This window comes from Zingiber officinale, chromosome 5B, assembly GCF_018446385.1.
Source record: "Zingiber officinale cultivar Zhangliang chromosome 5B, Zo_v1.1, whole genome shotgun sequence".
Taxonomy (NCBI): Eukaryota; Viridiplantae; Streptophyta; class Magnoliopsida; order Zingiberales; family Zingiberaceae; genus Zingiber; species Zingiber officinale.
Window position 1 is genome coordinate 10,616,170 of NC_055995.1, and position 25,794 is coordinate 10,641,963.

General features: G+C 39.1%; 2 protein-coding genes across 2 annotated transcripts; both read right to left on the reverse strand.

Moving 5' to 3' along the window:
• Positions 1 to 3,707: 3,707 nt before the first annotated feature.
• Positions 3,708 to 18,961, reverse strand: LOC121986489 (cyclin-dependent kinase inhibitor 3-like). Its single transcript, XM_042540456.1, has 4 exons — positions 18,755 to 18,961; positions 4,739 to 5,316; positions 4,128 to 4,301; positions 3,708 to 4,010 (listed from the first exon to the last, which is right to left on the reverse strand). The coding sequence occupies exons 1-4, from the start codon at positions 18,959 to 18,961 to the stop codon at positions 3,941 to 3,943; spliced, it is 1,029 nt and encodes a 342-aa protein (XP_042396390.1). The 3' UTR covers positions 3,708 to 3,940.
• A 4,501-nt stretch (positions 18,962 to 23,462) lies between these two features.
• LOC121987240 (3-ketoacyl-CoA synthase 12-like) lies at positions 23,463 to 25,091 on the reverse strand. The gene is made up of 2 exons (XM_042541124.1): positions 24,160 to 25,091; positions 23,463 to 24,078 (listed from the first exon to the last, which is right to left on the reverse strand). The coding sequence occupies exons 1-2, from the start codon at positions 25,048 to 25,050 to the stop codon at positions 23,584 to 23,586; spliced, it is 1,386 nt and encodes a 461-aa protein (XP_042397058.1). The 5' UTR covers positions 25,051 to 25,091; the 3' UTR covers positions 23,463 to 23,583.
• Positions 25,092 to 25,794: the final 703 nt, after the last annotated feature.

The window sequence follows — 25,794 nt, forward strand, 5'->3', positions numbered from 1 at the left end:
TGCAACTCCCTGCCTAGTGCAACCTCGCTCTGCCCCGGCAATGCTATATCTCCATTTCATTTAAATGTGTTTAATTACAAATATTTATATTATTTAGTTTTTTTTCATTTTTAGATTTTATTACCTAATACATGGAAGAAGAACAAAAAGTAAGAAATTTTTTAAAAAAAATTTCTAAAATTAGACAATGCTGAACCATTTCATTAACATTATTCATTTTAACTAATTTAAAGTAGGAAAAAAAACAATTCAATTTTTCATGTAACTTATACTTATTAGACTTGTATTTACTTCTTAATTGAGAAAATACAATCGGAATCTACATTTGAAGTTCTCAAATTAATTTTACAAAGTAATAAGTATACATTTTAACAAACTGTGCATTTTCACTAATTTAAAGTAAAAAAAATCTTTTTTAATTCTATATATAAATAATCAAAAAGTTTGAACTTTTGAATTCAAACATTAGTATCCAGTAAAATTGAATAATTTCAATTGATATACTAGTATCCTACCTTTTTCATAATGATGGAGATGGCAAACAAGTATTGCTCAAAGATATCTTCCTGATGCCTTAGCCACTTTTATTAATAGTTAGTAGTCATTCATAATTTATCTTTTTCGTGTTAATCTAGAAGACGGATTAACGGGGACGCGGGGTGACACATGAGATGACAAACAAGTGGTCCCTTAGGACGAACAATTGATTAGTGCATAGGGTATTATCACTATAAGATTTGGGGATTAATTTTTGACTAGTTATCAAGTTCTTGTCCTTCTTCATGTACTAGTCATTGCTCAGGTTAGTAATCATTTGTGATTTATCTCCTTTTATATAACCTGGGATGGACTATGAGGGGCACATGAACATTATCACCATTTTACCAGCACGAGATGATAAACAAGTGTAGAGTAGACTTGACCCTGGGCCAGACCCAGCACGGGCCTGTAACCGGGTCAATGAGTTGGTTGCCCGTTTGACCCGGTTCACCGGGCCGAACTAGAACTGACCCTAGTTTAGCTTGGCGGTTCACCCCAATTTTTTATCTTTTTATTTTTTGCCCGTTAGAACTGCCACCAACGGTTCCTAGCAATTGGAATTGTCGATTAACCGACGATTCATAACCATTGAGGAGGGAGGGTCGGGCCGGGGGGGGGGGGGGTTGGTATTTTTTCAATGATTAAGATCTTTTGATCGTTTTTTTTTTATCAATGACTATGATTTACTATCTGTTACTATCCAAACTCTATAAATAGAGAGTTCATTTCATCATTATCACACATATTCTCTACTCTTAATCTAAATTTTGTATTCTCTATACGTTGTTGTCACCATTTCTACGCATTTTCGTTTCTAATTTTCAATTACAATGGAAAGAGGTCGTGGAGGTGTATCATCTCGAGCTCAGAAGAGAAAGGAAATAGTGAATTAACGTTAAGACCACAACATTCAATCCACCGATAATGAGACTGAGCACCTTCCGACACTCCAAACACAAGAAAGTACCGTTGCAATTACTTCTAAGGTTTAGAAAATTCCTCCTCTAAAGTCTTCTATTTTCATTAAACATTTTGAGAAGGTCACCCTTCCGTCAGGAGAATTGAGTGCAAAATATAAGCACTACAATACTTCCTATAAATTCTAAGTCGGCGGCGGCTATGGGTTGTTAAAATGACATATAGAAACAAAGCACATGATGAAATATGGACTTGACCATTTTCAAACATAATTATCTAGATTTTCCTCAACTAGCAGTAATACTGATTCTGATTTATTTTTATATTCGGATAATAAATTAAGACCAACATTAGCTAAATTTGTTTCTATAGAACATCTTTCTTTAAGTTTTGAATCTAAATGCACATTTGAAGATTATTGTAAAAAAATTCTCTTAATCCATGTTCTAAACGTATTTCTAGGACTACACTTGTACAATTAAAAAAATAATTGATGGATTCAGTAAATTAGATAATAAAATTTTTTTATGTTCTAATATTTAGAGTGATTATTGGCAAATACATTTGCATATAGGTGTGACTTGTCATTGGATCGATAGCTTTTAGAACCTCCAAAAAAGATTGTTAGCTTATAAAGTTTTTGATGAATCATATAATACTCATAACATCGCACAATTATTATTTTTAATTTTAGAAGAATATGAATTAACTCATAAAATATTTTCAATATCATTAGATAATGCTAGTTCCAATACCACTTGTATAGATGATTTAAAATTTATTTGTCAACCTATTATTGGTGATTTATTTCCCATATTTATTGTGTATGCCATATTTTAAATTTATGTGTTAAAGATGGATTAAATTTTTTAAAATATTATATTAAACCAATTAGAATTATAATTTTTCATGTATGGTCATGTTCATCTATAATGAAATGATGGGGTAGGTTTTGTAAAACTAATGGAATAATACCTAAAAAAAATTTACGCGATATATCAACACATTAGAATTCAACATATCAATTATTGCAAGATTCATTTCAATATAAAAAATTATTATATTCATTTTTTACATAAAATACTAATACTAATATATATTTATTTTCATAATAATGAAATATTTCTAGTAGTATTTGTAAAATTTTAAAAGTATTTAATGATATAATCGAATAACTTTTTGGGGTTTATTATTCCACCACTCAATTAGTTTTAGAAAATTTTTCTAATATAGTATTAGTTTTAAATGAACATATTAATAATAAATCTTTATCTTCTTATGTATTAGCTATGAAAACTAAATAGAAAAATTATTTTTATTTTATTCCTAAAATTTATTTAATTACATTTGCTTTAATCCTATATTTAAATTAAAAATTTTACTAGAAATGTTAACTTTATATTATAATACTTTAATTCCAATTCTTTGTTCTCTTCATTTAGTTAATATTATATATAATATTAGAATTTATTTATATGATATTTTAAATCAATATTATACAAACTAATATTTCTGAAATACAATAAACTTCTATTAAAAGAATGGACGAAATGTCTACGAGGATCGTTAAATTCCATATATGAACTTGAGAATTATTTTACGATTTATTTTAATTTTAATGAAGCAGATAGCGAAAATTTTGATATCTTAAAGTGATGGTCACAAAAGTCTCAAAGATTTTCCGTCCTCTCTGTGATCGCTAAAGAAATTTTAACTTGTCCAATATCAATTGTTGTTGTGGAGCAGATGTTTAATGTCGATGACAACATATTAGATGAACGACGATTAACTTTGTCTCCTGACTCATTGGAAGCTCAAACATTACTCGACGATTGGAACAGAATCGAGAAAAGAATCCAAAGAATACAACTTTCAAATGACGAAGTTGAAAATTTTGATATCAAAAGAACGAATACAACAGGAACGAAAAATGAAATTGAGTGATAACACCACTTTCAAATATTAAAGAATTACGTGGACTTTGATTCTCCTATACTCTAAAGGGATACATAGACAACTTAAATGAGTATAAGTTATTTTTTTTAATAAATTTTAAATTTTAAAAAAGTTTAATATAATAATCTAACAACGGCGAACCATGAATCGAATCATGAACCAATTGTTCTGAACCATAAATCGTAACGGTTAATATTAAGGGTCAACTTGCCATGACCGTCGAACTGACGACTCTGAACCGTCGGTTCCAAGACTTGGTTAGGTATATAGTGTAGAGCAGCAGCAAGGCGATCTTTATTCAGAAAGACACTTCAGTCTTCCCAGTACTTTTAATACTACACACCAACCATACACCCACAACCAGCAATCAAACATCGAAGCTTCATTTAATGGATGTTCTAGGATTCTATTCTACGTTACACTAAACACTAGTCCTGAAACTCCAGTGCTTCCAGCACCACTCTGCAATCCCCACTTCTCCGTTTTGTGTCAGTAGTTAAGTTTTGTCAGACTGGAACATCACTCGCTAGGAGTCCAATTTCACCCATTCATAGCGGCCAGGCAGGGGCTGATCCTTCACAACATCGAAGTTATACCTGACAAAAGATAACAGCAATTTTTTATGCCAATCATGTTCGAAATCACAATTTTAATGATGATTGTTCATCGGACTCAAGACCAAGCTAAAACATAGCAGTAGAAAAGAAACTTACTTCTCTAAGAAACTTCTTTGTTGGAGTTCTTCTGGACCTGCGAAAAGCGCTTCCATTTCGAGGGCAGATGGTTGCTGCTCTTTTGCACAGCAGTCGATAGGCAGAATTGTAGAACCAGGCGTTACTGCTTCATAGTTACTTATCAGGCTGCAAGGCGTGGTTTCTCTCTCACTCCTGAAGCCAGATGACAGACATTTATAGAAGATCTACAAATTCAATGAAAAGAAGCTTTCGGTGAAGCAGCAAAAGATTGTTTTTGACAGACCAGATCATCTCACATGACAGAATTGGAAAGGGTATCTGATAGTGCTATTAAGCTCCATTCATTTCAATGGGGAGAAAAAATGGAAGTTTTGTCAGCTAGAATTGAAATCCTCAGCATAAAAACGTGCCGGAAAGCAAGAGAGATAGATAGATACTGTTAAGAAATTCGCTTTGAAATCCTCAGCATTAAAGCGCCTTGAAGTAATCTAAGACTCGAGTTAGGAATTAGAACAGAAGAAGTAATCCAAATTGAACAAAAAAGCAAGAATCTTTGGGGGCTTGAGAACTCGAAAAAAAAAAATAGGGGCAAATAATCCAGAGGATTACGAGAATTCAGAAAAATCTACCTGTTCCTGTCGAGCTCATAAGGATTTCCACCAAAAGAAGCTTGGATCCCAGAACCACCTTCGGCCGTTAGCTGGATGGATATGCGAGTCGCTGGTACCACGGAACCCACAGAGTTCATCCTAGAGAGGTCCGCCATCGCTTCGATTGCCTTCTTGCCGCCTATCCGGCGGCTAGGGCCTGCTTTCGGAGTGGGCTTGTTCTTGTCGGCGGCTCGGGACCTAGCAGAGAGGGGAGGGCGAGTTGGCTTCTCGAGACGGCGGCTACGGAGTTGGAGGCAGGAGGCGGGGTCCACCGGCGACGACATCTGGAGGCGCTCGAGGGCGACGGTCCTGGCCCTGGTACGCGCTCGGAGGTAGGGTTGGTAGGATGAGGCTTTCCCCTCTGCTTCCCAACCGGCACTAGCCTTCCCGCGTACTTGACAGCAGCCGAAACCTACGACTTCGCCATAAAAATCCGATCTTTCACCATAAAACTTCACAAAGAGGAAGAAGGTGAGTTGTCGGGAGGGTGAGCGCTTGCGGAAGGAAACGAAGCAGCGAAAACCAAACGGACGGCGAAAGGAGACGCACGAGTGGGTCTAAATAAAATAAATAAATAAATAACTTACAAACAAAATCCGGTCAATTTTATCAGTAATTTATTTTTTTATTTTTTTTTAAAAAAAATATGTTTTTTATTAATATGGATATTGGGCCGAATTGACCTAGCCCAAAACAAAAATCGGATAGGCTGGCCCTAGTTTTAGTATTCCATAAAATTATTTTGTTGGCATTATTATTGTGTGCAATAATAATAATTATAAACCTCCTTACTTTCTTTAGAATTATAAACCTCATTAATTTAAAAAAACTAAACAATAATAATAATAATAATTTGGTGGAGCCAGATTGACATTTGATTCGTCACTTCGTTTCAGGCATTGATGATTGTCGCGCTAACCGTCTGCCAGTCAACTACGTATCTAAATTGATTTCTGATTAATCGTCAGCGCATTTTTTTCTCTTTTCTTTCGGAAAAAAATGATTTTAATTTTGATTTTCTGGCATGAAGACGATTTATTCTGGCCATTATGTGGGCAAAGTTATGATCAGAGATTACGATATTGCTGGTAAGTATATGAATCTAATTATTTATCACTTGTTGGCGGATGTCGGCATGTGATGTGACCCCTTCGACGATAAAGTTAGCACTGGATTAGGAATGAAGTTTGCAGGTGCACGAAAGAAAGATTAGAGAATGCTGAAAGAAAAACTTTTTCCCACAACGGTGAAGAAAGTTCAAGCGGCTGCCACGTAAAAGGGGCGGCTATCAGGGGACAACGGTGAAGTTGTAGGCCCGACACAGTCTGACCATTGGCTAGGCATCACATTCGGTACAAACTAATCCGTCAATGGCGGATACATACCATGCACAAGGTACAACGACTGTGATTGTTAGAGAAGTGATCGGAGGAAGACCCGACCTGGGGCCGAATTCGAACCTAACCCCGAGCCGAGTTTGAATCGGGTCGATAGGTCCTGATTCTTAGGCCGGAGCTGGGGCCGAGCAAGTTACAGTTCCAACTAATTTAAACCGTCGGTTCAATCCACCAGTTAGGTTTTTATTTTTTATTTTTTAAATTATTTTTTATATTTTATATTTACATAGATAAAAATTTGTTTAAAAGAATTATGTTACGAGACTTAAATCCTGATCTCTTATGACTTATGAGAAAATTCAACTATCGTAACCAACTACACTATAACATCTTGATATTTTTGTGTTTTAGTTAATTCGATAATTTTTTTTTTACTATATTACTATTCTTAATAGTTAAAAGAAAAATAAGAGAGTAAGAAAAATATTTTTTTAAAAATCGATAATAGTTTATTTATATTAGTATAATTTAAAATCTAAAGGGAAGAAATAAAAGCAATTTCAACCAATATATCGATGATTTTGGTTATAAGAAAGGAGGAGAGCTTTTATTTTATTTTTTAAAAATAGTTTTTACTGATAATGATTCAGGATATTCTTATAAAATCATAGGGGATATGTATGCAACTTAGTAAGCGCAATCAATTCTTTATATATATTTAATAAATTTATAATTTATAATTATTTTTAAATAATAATAATCTTGAACTGTGACGAACCGTGAATCATAATCGTCTTGGACGGTTAAAGTTAAATGTTGACCTGTCACGAACCATCGAATTGATGGTTCTGAATCGGATGTTTTGAATAATCGAACATGCAGTTCTAAACTATCTAACCGGTGGTTCCAAACCGTCGATTGCGAATCGAGGTCAAGTCTAATCGGAGGTTGACGTTGAAGAGAGAGGCTTGGTGAGGACGCTTTCGCCAAGGTGAGTACCTTTGTGCAAGTATTGGGCCTACAGAGTTGTCTAAGGAGGACTCGGATAGGATATTCTTACATGGGGATGTTTATGCATATGGAGAATGATAGAAAATTTTTATTCAGGGATAATTGTAAGATGCCTAATTGGGGTAGCTAATGATGACAATGATAATAGTTCAGGATATTAAAAGATGCTTGGTTTCAATTGCTTATATAATTTACCATATTTGGATTGAAATCACAACTATATCTGTCATTATTTATATATTTATTATTATCATGTTTATCTTAATATATTATCATGCAAGTAATTGAAATTAATTTCTGATTAATATCTTGGACTGCAATCTTTGTCGTCATTAGCAATGCCTTCTTTTCGAGGATGTTTCTAAAGGGAATGTTCTCAAGTATCTGTACGACTAAAGTCATGTGCCATTAGCAACGCCTTCTTTTCAAGGATGTTTCTAAAGGGAATATTCTCAAAATATGTGTACGACTGAAGTCATGTGTAGCCTTTCAAAGAATGTTTCCAAAAGGGATATTATCAAAGTAAGTGCACAACTAAAGTCTTGTATGATCTTTTAGGAGATGTTTCTAGTCGAAGATTTTTTAAAGTGAATGCACGACTAAAGTCTTATATGATCTTTCTAGAGATATTCCCAAAAATGATGTTCACAAAGTGAGTGCACTACTAAAGTCTATGTGTCAATCTTTTTGGGGGATATTCCCAAAGTAAGTGTATGATTGAAATCATATGTGATGGATGTTTCCAAATGAGGATGTTTTCATATAAGAATGTTTTCAAAGTGAGTGCATGGCTAAAGTCCTATGTGACTTTTCGCTCGGTCATGTGATCGACAAGCCTAAAACTATAAGACCGCCCAACAAGGTGGCTCATGTTATCTATAAAATAGTTTGGCTGTTAGTCGTGTGATTAATGCGTGTAAGACTATCATCATCTACAGAACTCGGGCGCCCAACCTATAGTTGGCTCGTTCAAGGCTATCATCATCTACATAATCGCTTGAGCGTCCAACCATGTGGCTAACACGTATGATGATGTTGTCATCTACATAACTGTTTGAGTGCCCAACTGTGTGGCTGACACATGTAAGGTTATTATCATCTATAGAATTGCTTTGATGCCTAGTTGTGTGGCTGGTGTCTACTGTTGGTGCAATTTGCACTAACAATCTAACTCAGATTTTGATGAATGACAAGTTAAGTTAGGTTCTGTTGGATCTAACCACATGATTAAGTGTGCAGTACGAAGTCCAAACAAGTCGACGGGTCGACCGGATATCTGACAGAAAATCCAGCTAGGTTAACAGGCCGACCGGATAACTAGTACGAAGTCCAGATAGGTCGACGAGCTGGTTGGATATCTGGTGAGAAGTCCAGCTAGGTCAACGAGCCGACCGGATAGCTAGGACGAAGTCCAGACAGGTCGACGTGCTGACAAGATGTCTGACAAGTTGGTAAGTTAAGGTAAGTCACTAGAAGAGAGTGATCTTGTGAGGACGCGTCCCTGTTAAGGGGACAGTAGGCATCGGTCCAGGTTAAGTCCATTTCGGATCCCTAATCTAAGACCTTGACTAGTTCCTGGTCCTGAGAGAACAGAAACTAATTAATACTGCACATTATTATTATGCTAACATTTGTCTTACAGGTTATCATTTTTTGTTATTGGACTAACGTTGTTTTCCAGAACAAAGGTGCAAAATTATCTTCAGATGAACAGTGTCCGAAGGCGCCTTCAAGCTTAATGGAAGACGCTTTCATACTGTTCATAGAAGACTCCTTTCAAGGCTATGGAAGACGCCTTTCGCAGGGTAAACTTTGGACGAAGTAGCGGATAGAGGTCGTGCTATTCGGGATCAACTTTCTCAAGTTGGAGGCACCTTCAATGGCTATGGAAGGTGCCTTCAAAGCCCTATTTAAGCCAGTCTCGAGGAAGCTTCATTCAATAATACTTATACGAGCTACTACGCATCCAATTGGGGTTCTGACTTCTCCGGGCTCCTGCTATGACTATGCTGAGAAGCTGCTGCACCCTACGACTATTCCGAGGACTTCTGATTGCGATCGATAGACAGACATCGATACACGAACAAGCCACTTTGATCCTAAGTGTCGGTAATTGTACTTAAATTTTGCAAACGGGAAGTGCAGTTTGTTACACTTCACCGATCTTTCTTGTACTCGATTCCCTCTTTCGGAGATACCAAAAGAGGTTGTTAATAGATTACCCATTTATATAGGTCTACGGGACCTGAGTCTTGGAGTAGGAGTCGCTGAAGGCTCCGAACCAAGTAAAACCTCTCGTGTTTTCTTGTGTTCTCATTCTGCTTTAATTTTCCATTGCGTACTTAATTTTTGAAAAGTTTTTAAGATACGTGATTCACCCTCCCCTCTCACATGCATCTCGATCCAAAACGTGCAAGGTTGCAATTGTAAAACCATTTGAGCACGCATAATAGATTATTAGTTTGCCCGATCGGGGATGATGCATGGTACCTCAGATCCTTGACTTGCACTCAACCATTCGACATTTAGTCAGTGCTCGGCTGCTCAATCATTCAACATTCAACGCTCGACCACTCAAGACTCAGCCACTTAAGTACTTGACCACTCTATCACTCTCCCTTCACTGCTCCATCAATATAGGGTCATAGGCTTTTTGGATGGGAGATCCGACCTTGATTGCTCGATGGGTATTCTCGAATACATTGTCTAGCATGAATATAATTTATTTAAATTAAGTTAGAATCAAATTAAGATATTGCTTCTAAGTATATGCATCTAATTAGATGCATATACTTAAAAGCAATATTGATTCTGTCTGGAAGTAATGAGGATGGACCATCGGTGATGTGGCACGTAGTTTGACTAGCTTCAAAAACTCCTGAGAAGCAAAAGAAATCGTTAGTAAGCAAGCCAGGGGGAAACCCTGACACAGCTACTTCGATGATCAAGTCAGAACAATGATGGTGGCGTAAAGCAAAGTAAGCAGCAACAAAGAGGAAGAGATGCATATGTGTGCGTGTGCGTACATGTGCCAACGGAGAAGGATCCCCTTTTTTATTGCCCCTCACAATCTCTAAATTAATGAGGTATTATCTTGCAATCAGTCAATCTGTCACATCATCATGCTTATACTGCATCCATCTATAAGATCAGCATGTTGGTGGTGTAAGTGTCTGTACATAGGTATGATCCTCTGACAAATCCACACGTTGTATTAATATTCGTAATTAGGCTTTTGGGCTACGAGACCTCTTAGGTTGCTAGCTAGGTGGCTTCTTATAGAGCTCAATTATGTATATGACATAATATGGTCATATCAATATCTTAAAGAAAGTAGGGTTTTGGAGACCCAGCAAGCCATTCATTGACTCTTCTAAGGCCCCTCTGATCGACAAGGCCAACCTGGAGAGTGGGAACAAAAAAGTGAGCAAATTAGGTCAAAGTAAGGAAATGGGGCTCACGGGGAATTTGTCTGACTAGCAAGGCCGATCAGGAGTGGGGGTTGTTGGGACCTTGTCGTTGCTAGAGGGGGAGTGAATAGCTCATCATCCAAATTATCGCTTCCTGCACTTGTTAGTGTACAGTGGAAATACAATACAAAACAAACAAATAGAAAGCTAAAACTAGAGGCAATAACTAAGACAATCAAATGTCATATTTATGTAACGTAGTTTGGAGATCACTTACTCCTACTCCACGGTTGGCCCTAAGGTGGACGATCCCAATTTGTCGGTGGATGATTCCCCGGAGAACTTCCGGTTAGCTCGCGTAGCTCCTTGTGGGTGGAGAAACCTCATCATAACTCACACAAAACTACACTAGATCACTTGAGTCACCACTAATTTCATCAACCTGTTAGAACTTTCGAGTCGCAAAAATCGCTTTTTGTGTTGCGGAAACCCCGAAGTTCTTAGCCATTGGATCCGTGCGAAGATAAAAATTTTCATGTACTTAGTTTTTCTACTCTAGATCTACTTTAGATCTACATGTCAAGGGATATACCTTTGAAGCAAAGCCCTTCGCAAATCTCGCTCGTCCAAGGTTCTTCGGATCTCGAGTGTGTTCAAGCGGACACACCTCTAGAAGTATCCACACGAACAACAGATGGAGAGAACAAACTAAGAGTGTGCTAACACCCTTAGAAGTCACGACAAGGATGAGAGGGAGAGGGAAGAAGAGAGGAGGAGGAAGATCACTTGAATGAGCACACCAAAAATTTATTCACACACTTGTAACTCCTCTCCTCTTTAAGTGGTCGGCCACTCATGGAAGACCAAGAGTCATGGCTCTTGGTTTTCCTCATGAGGTGGCACACACTTGAGCTAGCTTTGATGATGTGGAACACCATCATTGGCTGACCCCATGCCATGTCACAAATGAGGTGACAAATGGTCAAATCAAACTTGACCCTTCATCTTCCATCTCAAGTCAAGTCAAACTTGACCTCTTATCTCCCATGGTTGAACAAATTCAACCTTTGATTCAAGTCAATTTTGATTTAATATAATGAATCTCTATTCATTGAATTAAATTGACTCAATGAATCATAATCTAAATTAGACTCATTGGACACATGAATCAAATTGAGTCCAACTTAATTAGTTTAATTTGGATTACTCTTAATCCAATTTGGTTCATCACATGAACCTAATCCTCTAGGTTCATCAAATGAACCTAATCTCCATCTAATTGTCCTTTGTGTGTGACTTTATAGGTTCTTGTAACGTTGGCAATGTTCTTAAACCCATTTAGAAACATAAGTAATGAGCGGTATCTAGCAATACATCATTACTACCCAAGTTACAAGAATGTTGAGATCCAACATCACCTTGTGACTACTAATTGTGACTCTCACAATATATGACAATGTCCTTCTATCCTTGACATCTAGATTGATCAATTGAGGTATAGACCGTGTCATCCTCTAATCAATCTATATCTTGAACTCCAAGTAAACTCACTCTAATCAAATGAGCTCAATATCTCATATTGACTCACTTGAGCATAGCCATGCACTTAGTGGTCTCACTCTATTAAGAATCATGATGTCTCTCCCATCATATAGGAGGGATAGATCTCATCTACATCACTCACATCCCTCCGCATAATTTGTTACATACCCAATAATCGCCTTTATAGTCCATCCAGTTACGGGTGACGTTTGACGAAGTCAAAATATGCAACTCCTTATGTAGGGAACTATGATGACTTCAGATCCAAGGACTAATAGTTATACTAATAGTCACATGAGAAATTATATGACACTCATATAACGATCCATGATACTTTCTCATGGCGAGTCATTCAGTATACATTCTCCAATACATACTCATGTGTCAACTTGATATCTCTATATCCATGACTTGTGAGATCAAGTTATCAAGTTGACCTACATGCTAGTCTCAGCGCATTAACATTGTCCCTGAATGTTAATACTTGACTAGGAATGATTAAGAGTAGTGTTCTCTATATCATCTCACTATCGATTCAACCAATCGATTGATATAGATAAGAACCTTCTACTCAAGTACGATATTATACTTAGTTATTTGGCACCAATACAAGTAAGTATAATAACCATAAAGAAATGCTTTTATAAACATATATGAATATGACATCAAGTTCATACAACAATCATCACATGATTGGCTCTAGGGCTCTAACTAACACAACCATGCCCAAGCACCCCGAGCTTTATTAAATAGAGCTCAATAAGAAACACCTAGTTGTATTTTCCACTACCAGTCGACTGACAAAAACACCAGTCGACTGGTCCTAAGTGGAATTTAACCATTACAAGCCAACGGCTCAATACCAGTTGACTGATGAAAACACCAATCAACTACTCCACATATATTGAGCGAACATAGACATTCTGTTCGCTACCAGTCGACTGCTATAGTAACTATTACAGTATTGCTACAGTAACTGCTATAGTAAAATCCTAAACCTAGGATTTTACCCTGAGTACAATATCTCATGCACTCGTCCTCGCTTGACCCACCTAGACCTAGCTTTTAGCCTCCTCCACCAGCCTCACGTCCCTCAAATGCCTCCCTATTCTTCACGTCTTGCCTTCTAGTGCTTCCATCAGTCTTGTCATTGTTGTCGAGTCTTCCTTTGTCAAGAGGTCACGCCTCCAGGACTTCATCCATTGTCAAGTCACACTTGGACTTACGTTGCAAAGACTACATATTTAGACTTACATCGCCAATGTTCACCCTTGGACTTTCCTCCTTTACCAAGATTACACTTGGACTCTCCATATTGTACCTATATCCTACACACTCACAATGTATATCAAATACAACAATAAACCTAACTTAAATCTTTGTCTAAACATCAAAACTAGGGTATCCAGATTGCTCTAATAATCTCTGTCTTTTTGATGTTTGATAATCCGTTTAAGTTAGGGAAATAATATAGTAATACATATGCAAATAAATATGTATATCTACTCATGCATAAGTCATGGAACCTCACCTAGGCTCTCCCTTCACCTAAGTTCTCCCTTGAGCTAGGATTTCTCGAAAAGTTAAACTTCTCCCCCTTTGCCAATAAGTGAGCAATTGCTCCCCCTTCACCTAAGCTCCCCCTTGAGCTAGGTTTTCTTGCAAGGGTGTGTAGGTTTCCCACTTAAACTCAACACTACTCCCCCTTGTCATATATCAAGAAGAGCTCCAATAATATTCTAATTATTAGACTCTTTAATCTCTAGTGACCATAAATATTATGTATTAATCTCCCATAAGATTACACACATGTTCATCATCCTTTTAGTCATTTTCTAGTGCTAAAACGTATTTTTAGACTGTATCAATTGACTGTCATTAGCCCCAGTTGACTACCCTATTCAAAATGAGCTTACAGAGACCTTCTGTGCTCATGAATAGTGTTACCAGTCGACTGGTTATTATATAAGTTGACTGGTACACTATTTCAGCCAAAAATAATATTTCTGACTAACTTTAAAAATACGCCAGAAATTTCACAGACGTTTAAAAATTCTTAAATTTTGAGGAGAGGTTTGTTTTACCAATGTCTACAGACCTTCTTGGCTACAGCTCAGGTCACACGGCCATGTGGATTCACACGGTCGTGTCTTGCTTGCTCTCTGGATGAGTGGCACGACTGTGTGGGATCACACGGTCATATTCTGCTCCTCTTCTAGTTAAGCCACATGACCGTGTGGATTCACACGGCCTGTGTCTGCATCAGCTCTAGAAAGTTACACTGCCGTGTGAGATCATACGGTCGTACTCTGTTTCTCCTCTGGAAGGTCACACAGCCGTGTGACTCCATAGGGCTATGGCTAGCTTCTTCTCTGCTTCGTTTCATGGTCGTGTGGGATCGACACGACCAAGCCCCTTTTGCTTTGTTTACTATCTGGGATCGTCTCTAAGCATTGTTTGTGCTCCAAGAGTGCCTCCTGCCAATAGAAAAATACACAAAGAGAAGTATGTTGAAAGTAAGACAAGACGTGTAAAATTACATAGATCAAGCATAAGTAAAGTACGTGAATATGCATCAAAACATGCATAAGAGTTTATATAATCTACGTACATCAATTTCCCAATGAAAGTACTCAACGAGTGCGGGCCTTGGAGTAGGAGTCATTGAAGGCTATGAACCAAGTAAAAAATTAATTGTGTTAGCACGTGCTTATCTTCTTCTTTCTAGTTCATTTTTGTTTTCTTTATTCTGCTGCGTAACTCGTTTTAACTTGCAATTTTCGATGAACGCTATTCACCCCCTTATCATATTTCTAATCCAACATAATCTACCAACGAATTGAGAGATCGTCCACCTTACAGACAATCGTGGAGTAGGAGCCTAATCTCTGAACCACGTAAATCAACGTGTTAGAGGTTTGATTGTTTTGTTTATTGCCTCTAGATTTTAGTTTTCCTTTGTTTGTTTGCTATTCCATTGCACTGACAAACGTAGGAAGCGATCGAATAGGATGATCGTCTATTCACCCCTCTAGCTTGGCATCAAGTTCCTAACAATGATACCAGAGCCAGGTTACTCTTCGTTGGACTAATCGCTGGGAGGGGCAAGTGCTAGAGGAAGAAGATGAAGTCAAAAGGTCCGCTACGATAGGACATTCGGATCCCACCTCCATACGAGGACTTTGACTATTAGAGGAAGAGCTTAGAAATGTGGTTCCAAATGAATTGGAACCAATGGATTACATTAGAGAATCCATTTGAAGCTCCAATGGACAAGAAGGGAAAGTGTCTCCAACCTCGATATTGGACTAAGGAGTAAAGGGAGAAATTTGAGACGGACAAGGAGGTAACAAGAATTTTATTAAATCTTTTACATTCCAATGTGTTGGTTAGTGTAGATGATTATAATAATGCAAGTGACCTTTGAAAAAAGATAATTGCATTTCATGAAAGTCCTATACAAGCATAAGAAGTAGAGGAGCCCAAGGAGAGATGCCCATTGGTCCAAGAGGAGATTGGATGTGGAGATAAGTTGAACATCTGAAGAGGAGGAAGAAGTGGATCCGTCCACATCTTCTAGTGAGGAAGAAGAGTCTAAGATAAGTGAAAAAGAGGTCTTGGAAGCTCAACCCTCAACTGCATCTACCGAGAAGAGCACTAAAGCCCACATCAAGTTCTTTGAATGTGGGGAGATAGGACACTACAGGAGTAGATGTCCCTTGCTCAAAAAAGTAACTCCTAAACTCTATTCAATTCATTTAGAATCTAATATGAGTTGAAGGAAAAAGAAGGAAAAGATGCACATCATTTACTTGACGTGTGATGAGCAGGGTCATTACCACACAAAGTTCCCAAGGAAGGGGAAAATAAAAAAGAAGCAATTGAGAAAGTGGAAGAAGCCATGTGGATGCTCGTGTCAAGGGAGAGCTCCAATGGTAAGTAGGAAGGTAATCCCTAACTTGATCTTTAATTCTAATATTAATTCAAGTTTTAGGAACATACATGCTAGAGATAACAATGTAGATTATTTACCTATATATAATTTTGGATTTAGGTATAACGATAGAAATAGAGTTAACAAGGTGGATAACCCTAGGAAATTGTACCCTAAGGTTAGACCTTATAAAAAATAATCCACTTTATCTAAGGAGAAGAAGGTGGTGGAAAACCTAGGTGTTAATCATAAGAAGGGGAGAAACATGCCTAGGAAGGGTAAGTCTAGGAATGTCCATGATGGACAAGTGAATTCTAGGGTTAGAAATCTAGAATTAAAAAATCAAACTTTGAGGGAAAAGCTTGATAGGTTAGAGATATCCCTTGAGAGATTCAATGTTGGATCTAAGGGATTAAGTATGATATTGGATAGTTAAAAATCCAATGGTGATAGATCTGATTTGGGATACTGGTCTTCATCAAACAAGGGTAAAGGGAAGTTACCCATGGAGCACTTTGACAAGTATGCTATAATAGAGTTCCTTAAGGCCAAAAGAAAGTCACATGTAATGATTGCAAGTGCAAATGGCAAGGGGGAATCCTTCAAGGCTAGAGAAGAGTCATATGCTAGGGTGACATAAAACTATAGTAAGGAGAGGTCAAGAAATGATAAGAGAAAACCATTTAAGGATAAAGAGAAATTAACTAAGGACAAGATGTCTAAGGTTAAGACCCTAGTTTGCATATATTTATTTGCATGTTATTACATTATATGTTTTCCTAACTTAAATAATTTGTCAAATATCAAAAAGGAAAAGATTATTGAAACAATTAATGTGACCCTAGGTTTTGATATATGGGCAAAGATTTAAGTTAGATTATTATTGTATTTGATATGTGCTTGTGAGTGTGCAAGATGCAGGTACAGCAAGGCAAAGTCCAAGTATGATCTTAACAAAAGAAAGTCCAAGTGTGATCTTGACAAATGCAAAGTCCAAGTGTGGATGCTTGGCAGTGTAAGTCCAAGTGTGTAGTTTTGATAACGTACGTCCAAGTGTGGCTTGACAAGGTTGAAGTCCGGGAGCAAGGAGCTCTTGGTAATGGAAGACCCAACAACAAAGGACAAGGTCGAAGGAAGCTTTTGTAGGCAAGACATGAATGATGAGAAAACATCTGAGGGACGCAAAGCTGATGGAGGAGGCTATAAGGCAAGGTCGAGGTTGTGTGGGAGGACGAGTGTATGAGAGATTGCACTCGGGGTAAAACTCTAGGTTTAGAGTTTACCAGTTGACTAGTGACTTTACCAGTCGATTGGTGGGAGCAAACAGAATGTTTCTGTTCTCTCAACTGAAGTGGGTCAGTTGACTGGTCCTGACACCAGTCGATTGATATCGAGTCGTTGGAGTATAATAGTCAATTTTCTATAGAGGCCAGTAGATTGGTGATTTTACTAGTCAACTGATAGCAAGAAAATAGCTTGGATGTTTTTCCCCAAGTTCTATATAATTGAGCTTGGATGGCTGACTTAGGTGACGACAATGGATTTGGTTAAAGCCTATTAGAGTCTCCAAAGCTCTCAGTGTGATCCTTGTGTGTGATCACGAGATTATGATGATGTTTCTCCATCGAGAAGGAGGATCGAGCTAGTCAGAGTTCTGGGGATTAATCCACCGACGGATTGAGGGATCATCCACCTTATGGACAGTCGTGAAGTAGCAGGCCTAATCTCCAAATCACGTAAATCAACGTGTTAGAGGTTTGATCATTTTCTTTATTGCCTCTAGATTTTAGTTTTCCTTTGATTATTTTGGTATTCCACTGCGCTAACAAACATAGCAAGCGATCAAAGAGGGTGACCGTCTATTCACCCCCTCTAGTCGGGCATAAAGGTCCCAAGACGAGCTACCTCCACATGTTGCATAACACTTCCTCATTGAGCTGGAGGTGATTGAGCGGGGGGCTCGGGAGTCGATCGACGCTTGCTACGCGGCAAAGGAGCTAGAGGAACCTTTCATTTGGCTTGAAAAGGAGGAACTAAATTAACCATTTCTTTTTTTGAGTAGCTTGAGCTGAGCTTCTTCCATGTTGATGTATTTGCCCACCCATCCCAGCAAATTGTTGAAGTCTTTCATGGGCTTCCTCACTAAAGAGCGAAAGAAATCCCCGTCTAGGAGCCCTTGTAAGAAAACATTTACCAAAATTTCAGAGGTGATAGAGGGAACATTCATAGTCACTTGGTCAAATCTCTTTATATAGGTCTTCAAGGAAAATCTCTTTATATAGGCCTTCAAGGACTTCTTTGCTCCATGCTTGAGAGTGAATAAGCTTAAGTTGGTCTTGTGATACCTTCAGCTACTAGCAAAACATTGGAGGAAGGAATTCTTGAAGTCCTTGAAGCTAGTGATCGAAGCGGTAGGGAGCCGGTCAAACCGCCTTTACACCGATCCAGAGAAAGTTGTTAGGAACACTCGGCACTTGATGCTGTCAATGTATTGATGCAACAGAGTGGAATTTTCAAATTTGCGGAGATGGTCCTGGGGATTGGCAGAGCCTCCATATTCGTCGATCGTCAAACGCCTAAAGCGCTTGGGTGATTTATCTTCTAAGATTTCTTATGAGAAGGGTGTTTCCAATCGCTCGGGCGAGCTAGCACCAGGTGGGGCCTTGCCCTGTTTAGGGTCCTTAAGGGGTGAATATCTAGTTGAAGATCCTTGGGATTGCTTAGCTCCAAGGCAACCTTCTGCGGGCGTTCAGATAAATGCCCAGGGAAATTCCATTGGCTGTTTGGCCTTGGATCCTTGCTCAAAAGCAGGTGGTTCTTTTGATGATGTGACATGTACAATGGGTAATTTTGGAGGGGAAGGGACTGTTGCCCGCTGCTTTTGTGCCAGCGCTTGCGCTTTGGCCAGCAAAAGTAAATTAAGATGTTCTTGCGACAAAGTGACAGTCACTCTTCTGGTGTCGTCCATCTTCAAGTTCCAGCTTAGGCGGAGAGGTTCTCACAGATGGTGTCAAATTTGATCTTATCTAGAAGCGATGAGGATGGACCGTGATGCGGCACATAGTTTGATTGGCTCCAAGAACTCCTAAGAAGAAAAGAAAATCGTTAGTAAGCAGGCAAGGGGATCCTTGGTGTAGTTACTCCGACGATCAAGTCAGAATAATGATGGTGGCACAAAGCAAAGCAAACAGAAACAAAGAGGAAGAGATGTGTAGGTGTGCGTGCGTGTACCTGTGTCAACAGAGAAGGACATCCTTTTATAATGCCCCTCACAATCTCTGCATTAATGAAATATTTTTTGCAATCAGTCAATCTGTCACATCATCATGCTTATATTGTGTTCATCAATCACATTGACATGTAAGTGGCGTAAGTATCTATACTTAGGTATGATGCTATGTCAAATCCACATGTTGTATTAATGGTTGTAACTGGGCTTTTGTGCCATGAGGCCTCTTGAGCTGCTAGCTAGGTGGGCTTCTCACAGAGCTCGGTTATGTATATTGCCTAACAAGGCCATAGCAATGTCTCAGAGGATGCAGGATTTTGGCAGCCCAACAAGTCATTCATCGACTCTTCTAGGGTCCATCTGATCGGCAAGACCTACTAGGGGAGTGGGTGTTGGTTAATCCTAGGAAAACGAATCGGTTCCACTGTACAAAAATTTTTGTACAAGTGTCGAAGCTTTCCTTAAATAACCTATTGTGTTCTTTAGAAGTTAAATTGGGAATCGCAGACGGAACTTAACATCATTGATTCCAAATTTAACTTATCTGTTCTTAATAGTTTAAATTTGAATCGCAAGTGGAACTTAACACTATTGATTCAAATCCACATATGTTATTAATTCCATTAAATATTAATTTCCAAAATTGACTTCCAGGACTGCATAGCGAGACACATGGTCTTCTTGGATATGGGAGCAACTACCACCACCTAGACAAAGTCTTTTAAGGAAAGCTAATATTTAATTTCTTTAAATAACTCTAGGTTAACCAAAAAGAATAATCGAATCACAAATTCGAAATAAAAACACATATTCGAAAAACTAGATCTAATTACCTCTTGTGTTTGGAATTCTTACAAAGAAAATAACTAGTATGATGCGGAAGAAAATTACTAGTTATACCTTCTCTTTGCAAGCTAATGACCTCGAGATCTTCTGTCGTATTCCTCGTCTCGCCTTGGACGTCGTGTGGGCGACGATCCTCCAAGATGAACACCACATAAAAGCTTCTTCCTCTTCTTTTAAAATCCGGCCACCACCACCACCAAGGAGAAGAGAGCAAAAGGGAAAAGAGAAGGGAGAGGGTCGGCCACACCAAGAGAGTCTCCAAGAAAGAGAATAAGAGTTGTGTCTCATGAGGCCTCCTCACCCCTTCTTTTATATTACTTGCCCAAGGTAAATAAGGAAAAACTTTTTACAAAAAAATAAAATCATCCTCTAGTTTTTCCTTTTCTCTTTTTATTTTTCCTTTTCTTTCCTCTTGATTGAATCAATCACCAACATTAATTTTGTGATGATTTTTTTTTATTTTAATTATGGCCGGCCCCTTGCTTGGGCACCAAGCAAGGTGGCTGGCCACCTCATCAAGGGAAAAAGGAAAATAAAATTTTTAATAAAATTTTATAAGCCGTTATAAAATTTTACAAGTTCTCTCCTAATTTCCTAAAGTGGGAGTTAAAAAAGGAAAGTTTTAAAAATTAAAACCATGTTTTAAAATTTAAAACTTCTCTTATAAAATTTCCTTGTTTAACATGGTAATAGAAAATTTAAATTTTAAAACTTATCTTCCTTTTTTTCTTAAACCATGGGCATGATTTAAAAAGGAAAGTTTCAAAACTTTTAAAACTCTCTATTAAAACATGTGGCCTAATTCAAATAAGGAAAGTTTTAAAAATTAAAAATCTCTCTTTTAAAACTTATAGTTTTCTACAAAGAGAAGATTTTAAAAATTCAAAACAACCCTCCTTGTTTGAATTATTGTGGCCGACCCCTACTAGCTTGATCACCAAGCAATAGGGTCGGCCCCTTGGAAGAGGATGTGGTCGACCCTTGCTTGGTCACCAAGCATTGGTCCGACCCCCTTCTTGGACACCAAGAAGAGCCTTACATTTGGATGGACTTGAGGTTATAATGAGGCTACAACAGGGACCTAGAGGAGAAATTGGTTTTGGCCTTCCGATGAGCTTGAGTATCCCGTGTTCGCCCCGAACACACAACTCAAGTTCATCGATAATAACTCATTCCACTAGAGGGTTATTATCGTACTACGACATCAATCCCAAATTACATTATGGGCTCCTTCTTATCATGAGTGTGTTAGTCTCCCTGTGTTTAAGATTACGAATGTCCACTAATTAAATAAGTTACTGACAACTCACTTAATTAATATCTAGCTCCAAGAGTAGTACCACTCAACTTCATTGTCATGTCGGATTAAGTCCACCTGCAGGGTTTAACATGACAATCCTTATGAGCTCCTCTTGGGGACATTCTCAACCTAGATAACTAGGACACAGATTCCTTCTATAATCAACAACACACACTATAAGTAATTTCATTTCTCAACTTATCGGGCATATTGATTTATCGAGCTAAACCTCACCCTTTGATAAGTCAAAGAAATAAATATTAAATATATGTGCTTGTTATTATATTAGGATTAAGAACACACACTTCCATAATAACTAAGGTCTAGTTCTTTTTCTAAGTCAGTACAAAAAGAACTTACCTAAATGGTCCTATTCAATACACTTAGAGTGTATCAGTGTAATTTATTAATCAAGATAAACTAATACTTAATTACATTACAACTATTCTAATGGTTTGTTCCTTTCCATCTTAGTCGCGAGCAACTATTTATAATTTATAAAGAACCGACAATATGATCTTCTGAGTATGACACCACACTCCATGTTATCTACTATATAAATTAATTGAACAATTACATTTAACAAATAAATACAGATATTGACCAATGTGATTCTTTTATTTTAAAAATAAATGTTTACAAAAGCTAGGCTTTTAATATACACTCCAACAGTGGGAACAAAAAAAAAAGAGAAAATTAGGTCAAAAGCAGGGAAATAGGGCCCATGGGGAATATATTTGACGAGTAAGGTCGATCGGAAGTGTGGGCAGTTGAGCTCCGAGTGAGTCAAGCCTAGGCCGAGAGTAAAGTACTGGGGTATTGAGATACTATCCGATCGTTAGGGCCTATCGGGAAAGTGGGAATAGAGCTCCCAACGAATCCGGTCCAAGATAGGAATGGGGCACTAGGATAGTGTCTGATCAGTAGAACTAATCGGGAGAAGAGGAACAGAACCCCGAGCAAATCTAGTTTAGACCGGAGTAGGGCTCGTATGGTGATGGCCCACTTGAGATTCGCAATGAACCTGTCCAATCGACAGTGCCGATCTGGTGTATGGGGTGCTACTAGGCCAACTATCCGCTCTCATACTCCGTGCACTTTGACCGTTACATACAAACTCATTGACCTATTTTCCTATGAGCCGGTCCTTTCCCTATTCACCACATCGAATATCTCTGTAAATAAATTACATTTTGAAGTTATATGATTATTTACTTGGTAAGTAATTTACAATTTATGTAGTTAATCTCCTATTTTAATTTTTTATTTGATTTATTTGTAAACACCAATTTTGAGGGTCTCTAAGATGACTTATGAGTGTGAATTTATTTGATTGTTTATTTTTTTATATTTAGTAAGTTTGAGATTTTAAAATTATTTATTTAAAGTATTTTATTTATTTATATTTTTTATTCATAAATAATATTCATAAAGGTGTTGTTTTTTTTTTCAAAAACAAGCCTAACATTACGATATTGTTTTTTTTTGTTTAAAGAGATATTGGATGTGTGCATGTTAGGGGTGATCATGGATCAGATTGGTTTGGTTATTGGGGTAAAAAACTATTCGGCCCTACTAGATCAGATAATGTAAAATCGGGACCTACATCCGGCCCTATATCCGGCGGTTTTTATGTTTTAGATATCCGACGGGTTGTCAGTTATTTGGATATCCGACCCTATATCTAATGAAATATAAAATATAAATATAAATATAAATATAAATATAACAAAAAAATAAATTTTTTAAAAATGATAATAGACATTACTCATTACACGTTATAACAGTTAATCGGAAATAACTATTATAATGTGTAGCAGCTTATCGGCAATAGTTGTTACAACGTGTAACAGCTTATCAACATTAGTTGCTACAAGTAGGGGTGATCGGATCGGGTTGGTTCGGTTATTGGAATAAAATCCTATCCGGCACTACTAGATCAGATAATGCAATATTAGGACCCTACATCCGGTCCTATATCCGGCGGATCATTTTTTTTCGGTTCGGTTCGGTTCGGGTCAGTATAAACGGATTGGTCGGTTTGACGGATTGACTGCTCATCCCTAGTGCATGTATATCCAACAAATTGCCATATAAAATTACGAAACACTTCATTCCTTACAAATTATTACAAGCCCTTATTAAATTAAAGAATAATGATATGCATTGATATATATATCTTGAATTACTTATTAGTAGTAGCTCGTTAGTCTTATCACTCCTCGTTGACCCACCCAAATTTCTTCAAGAACGGGTTGACCAAGGTCTGCTGAGGGTAGCGGCCAATGCAGTCCTCCCAGACGCCGCCGTCGCCGCCGTCGAGGTCCCGCAGCACCTCCCACACGCAGCTGTTGCACTTGAACCCCGCCCCGAAGCTTATCATCATCACTCTCTCCTTCTTCCTCAGCCTCTTCTTCGCCTCCATGTACCCCAGCACGTACCACAGGCTGCTCGCCGACGTGTTCCCCCACCGGTGCAGCGTCATCCTCGCCGGCTCCACGTCGTACTTGTTCAGCCCCAGCCCCTTCCCCACCGCATCGATCACCGCCGCCCCGCCTGTGTGCAGGCAGAAGTGCTCCACCCCCGTCTTGAAGTTCACCACCCTCTCGTTCCCTGCCGCCGGCTCCTTCGAGTTCGTCGCCGCCGCCTTCAGTAGCCTGTGCCGGAGCACCCGGACAGCGTGCAACGCCAGCTCGCCGATCGGCAGCACCTGTCGATTAACAAGATGCCCGGTGGCCAATCTGGGAGAGTGTAGGTACGGTGAATTTAACGGCGGGAAATTAAATTAAACCTTGGGCGCCAGCCTCTGCATGTTCTCGGTGAAGGCCCGCACCGCCGCCTTGGGAAGGTTCTTGCCGAGGTGGAATCCGACGCGGCCGACGTCGTCCTCCTTCTGGATGGCGCAGCCGTAGGCCTCGTCGTTGGCCCCGATGTGCGTCCGCACCAAGCAGTTCAACCTCATCTTCGCCCGGTGCCTCAGGCTCCCGTCGTTGGTGAGCATGAACGAGCACCCGCCGGAGCGGAACAGGCAGTTTCCGAGCATCATCGACCGGTCGCTCCCCGAGTACCAGTTCGGCGCAATCGACTCCGACGTGAAGACCAGCGCCACCATCCCCTTCCGCGACCTGAACACGTTGCTGACGAGGTCGACGGCGATGGGGCTGGCGCTGCACCCCATCCCGGCGAGGTTAAAGCTCTTGACGTCGTCGCGCATCCCGTAGCGGTTGATGATCCTCGACGCGAGGGAGGGCGCGGGGGCGAACATGGAGACGTTGACGACGAGGAGGTCGACGCGGGACGGCGGGATTCCGGTGCGCCGGAAGAGCTGGTCGAGGGTGGCGAAGGCGCAGTCGTCGACCTCCTCGTAGCAGTCCGCCATGCTGGGCCGCTCCTCGCGCCGCCCCACGATGATGCTGCGCGGGCCGTACGTCTCCTCGCTGATGCCGGAGTTGACGACGACCTTGAGCAGGAACTTGTAGTCCGGCAGCCTCAGCCGCGGGTTGCGCATGATCACCTCGCTGCACCGGTCCGTGGGAAGCTTGCGGTCGTCCGACGGCTTGTAGCAGACGTAGTCGAGCAGGTAGCACCGCCGGCACAGCCACCGGTCCACCGCCCGCCGTACAAGAGAGAGCAAGCAGAAAAGGAGGAGGATCGAGGAGACGACCGAAAGCAGCAACTCCATGAATATTAATTCTTCGACCAATTATTAAACATGCAAATTAAACATGCTTCCGGAGGTATTTATCTACAATTCTGCAGCTCGATCCATCGATCGATACATCCCCAGCGCCGTAAATGCATCCGCGTCATATCCAACTCCCCAACTAACTAATTTCTCGCGATCATAAACGAACAGCCAACAAACTGGCCGATATATATATTTTCAGATCATTGCATGCATGCATGCATGCCAACTAATTGTGCAGCTCGATCATTAACCACTCGGTCGACCTCTGCAAAAAATAAAATAAAATAAGCACGTGCGTTCTCTACTAAGTCACACAAAGTCAAACATCTACGGCCAGTTTGCTAAAAGGTTAGGGAATTAATTAATGCACTGAATTATCTACTTTTTGTTTTAAAATAATATATCTGGAATAATCTCTTTTTTTAGTTATTTCGTCAGATTCATTTTGAACCGGTTGTTTTGTGCATTTTGGATAATTAATAGCAGTTAATGGTGCAGTTGTTTTGCATTATCAGCAGCAGAAAAACTCGGATGGAGGAAAACGATCTGCTTGATCTGAAACTTAATTCGAGCATCAATGATCAGTTGACTTTTGGATGGACATAGCTTAAGAGACAATGATGCCTGCCCTAGATAACTCGATGGATTCATAATGATCAAACTCCTCAATTATTGTTAATTAGTTCAATAATAAATAAATGGTTTTTATTAGTATAAGGAGTTATGATGAAGGTGTTG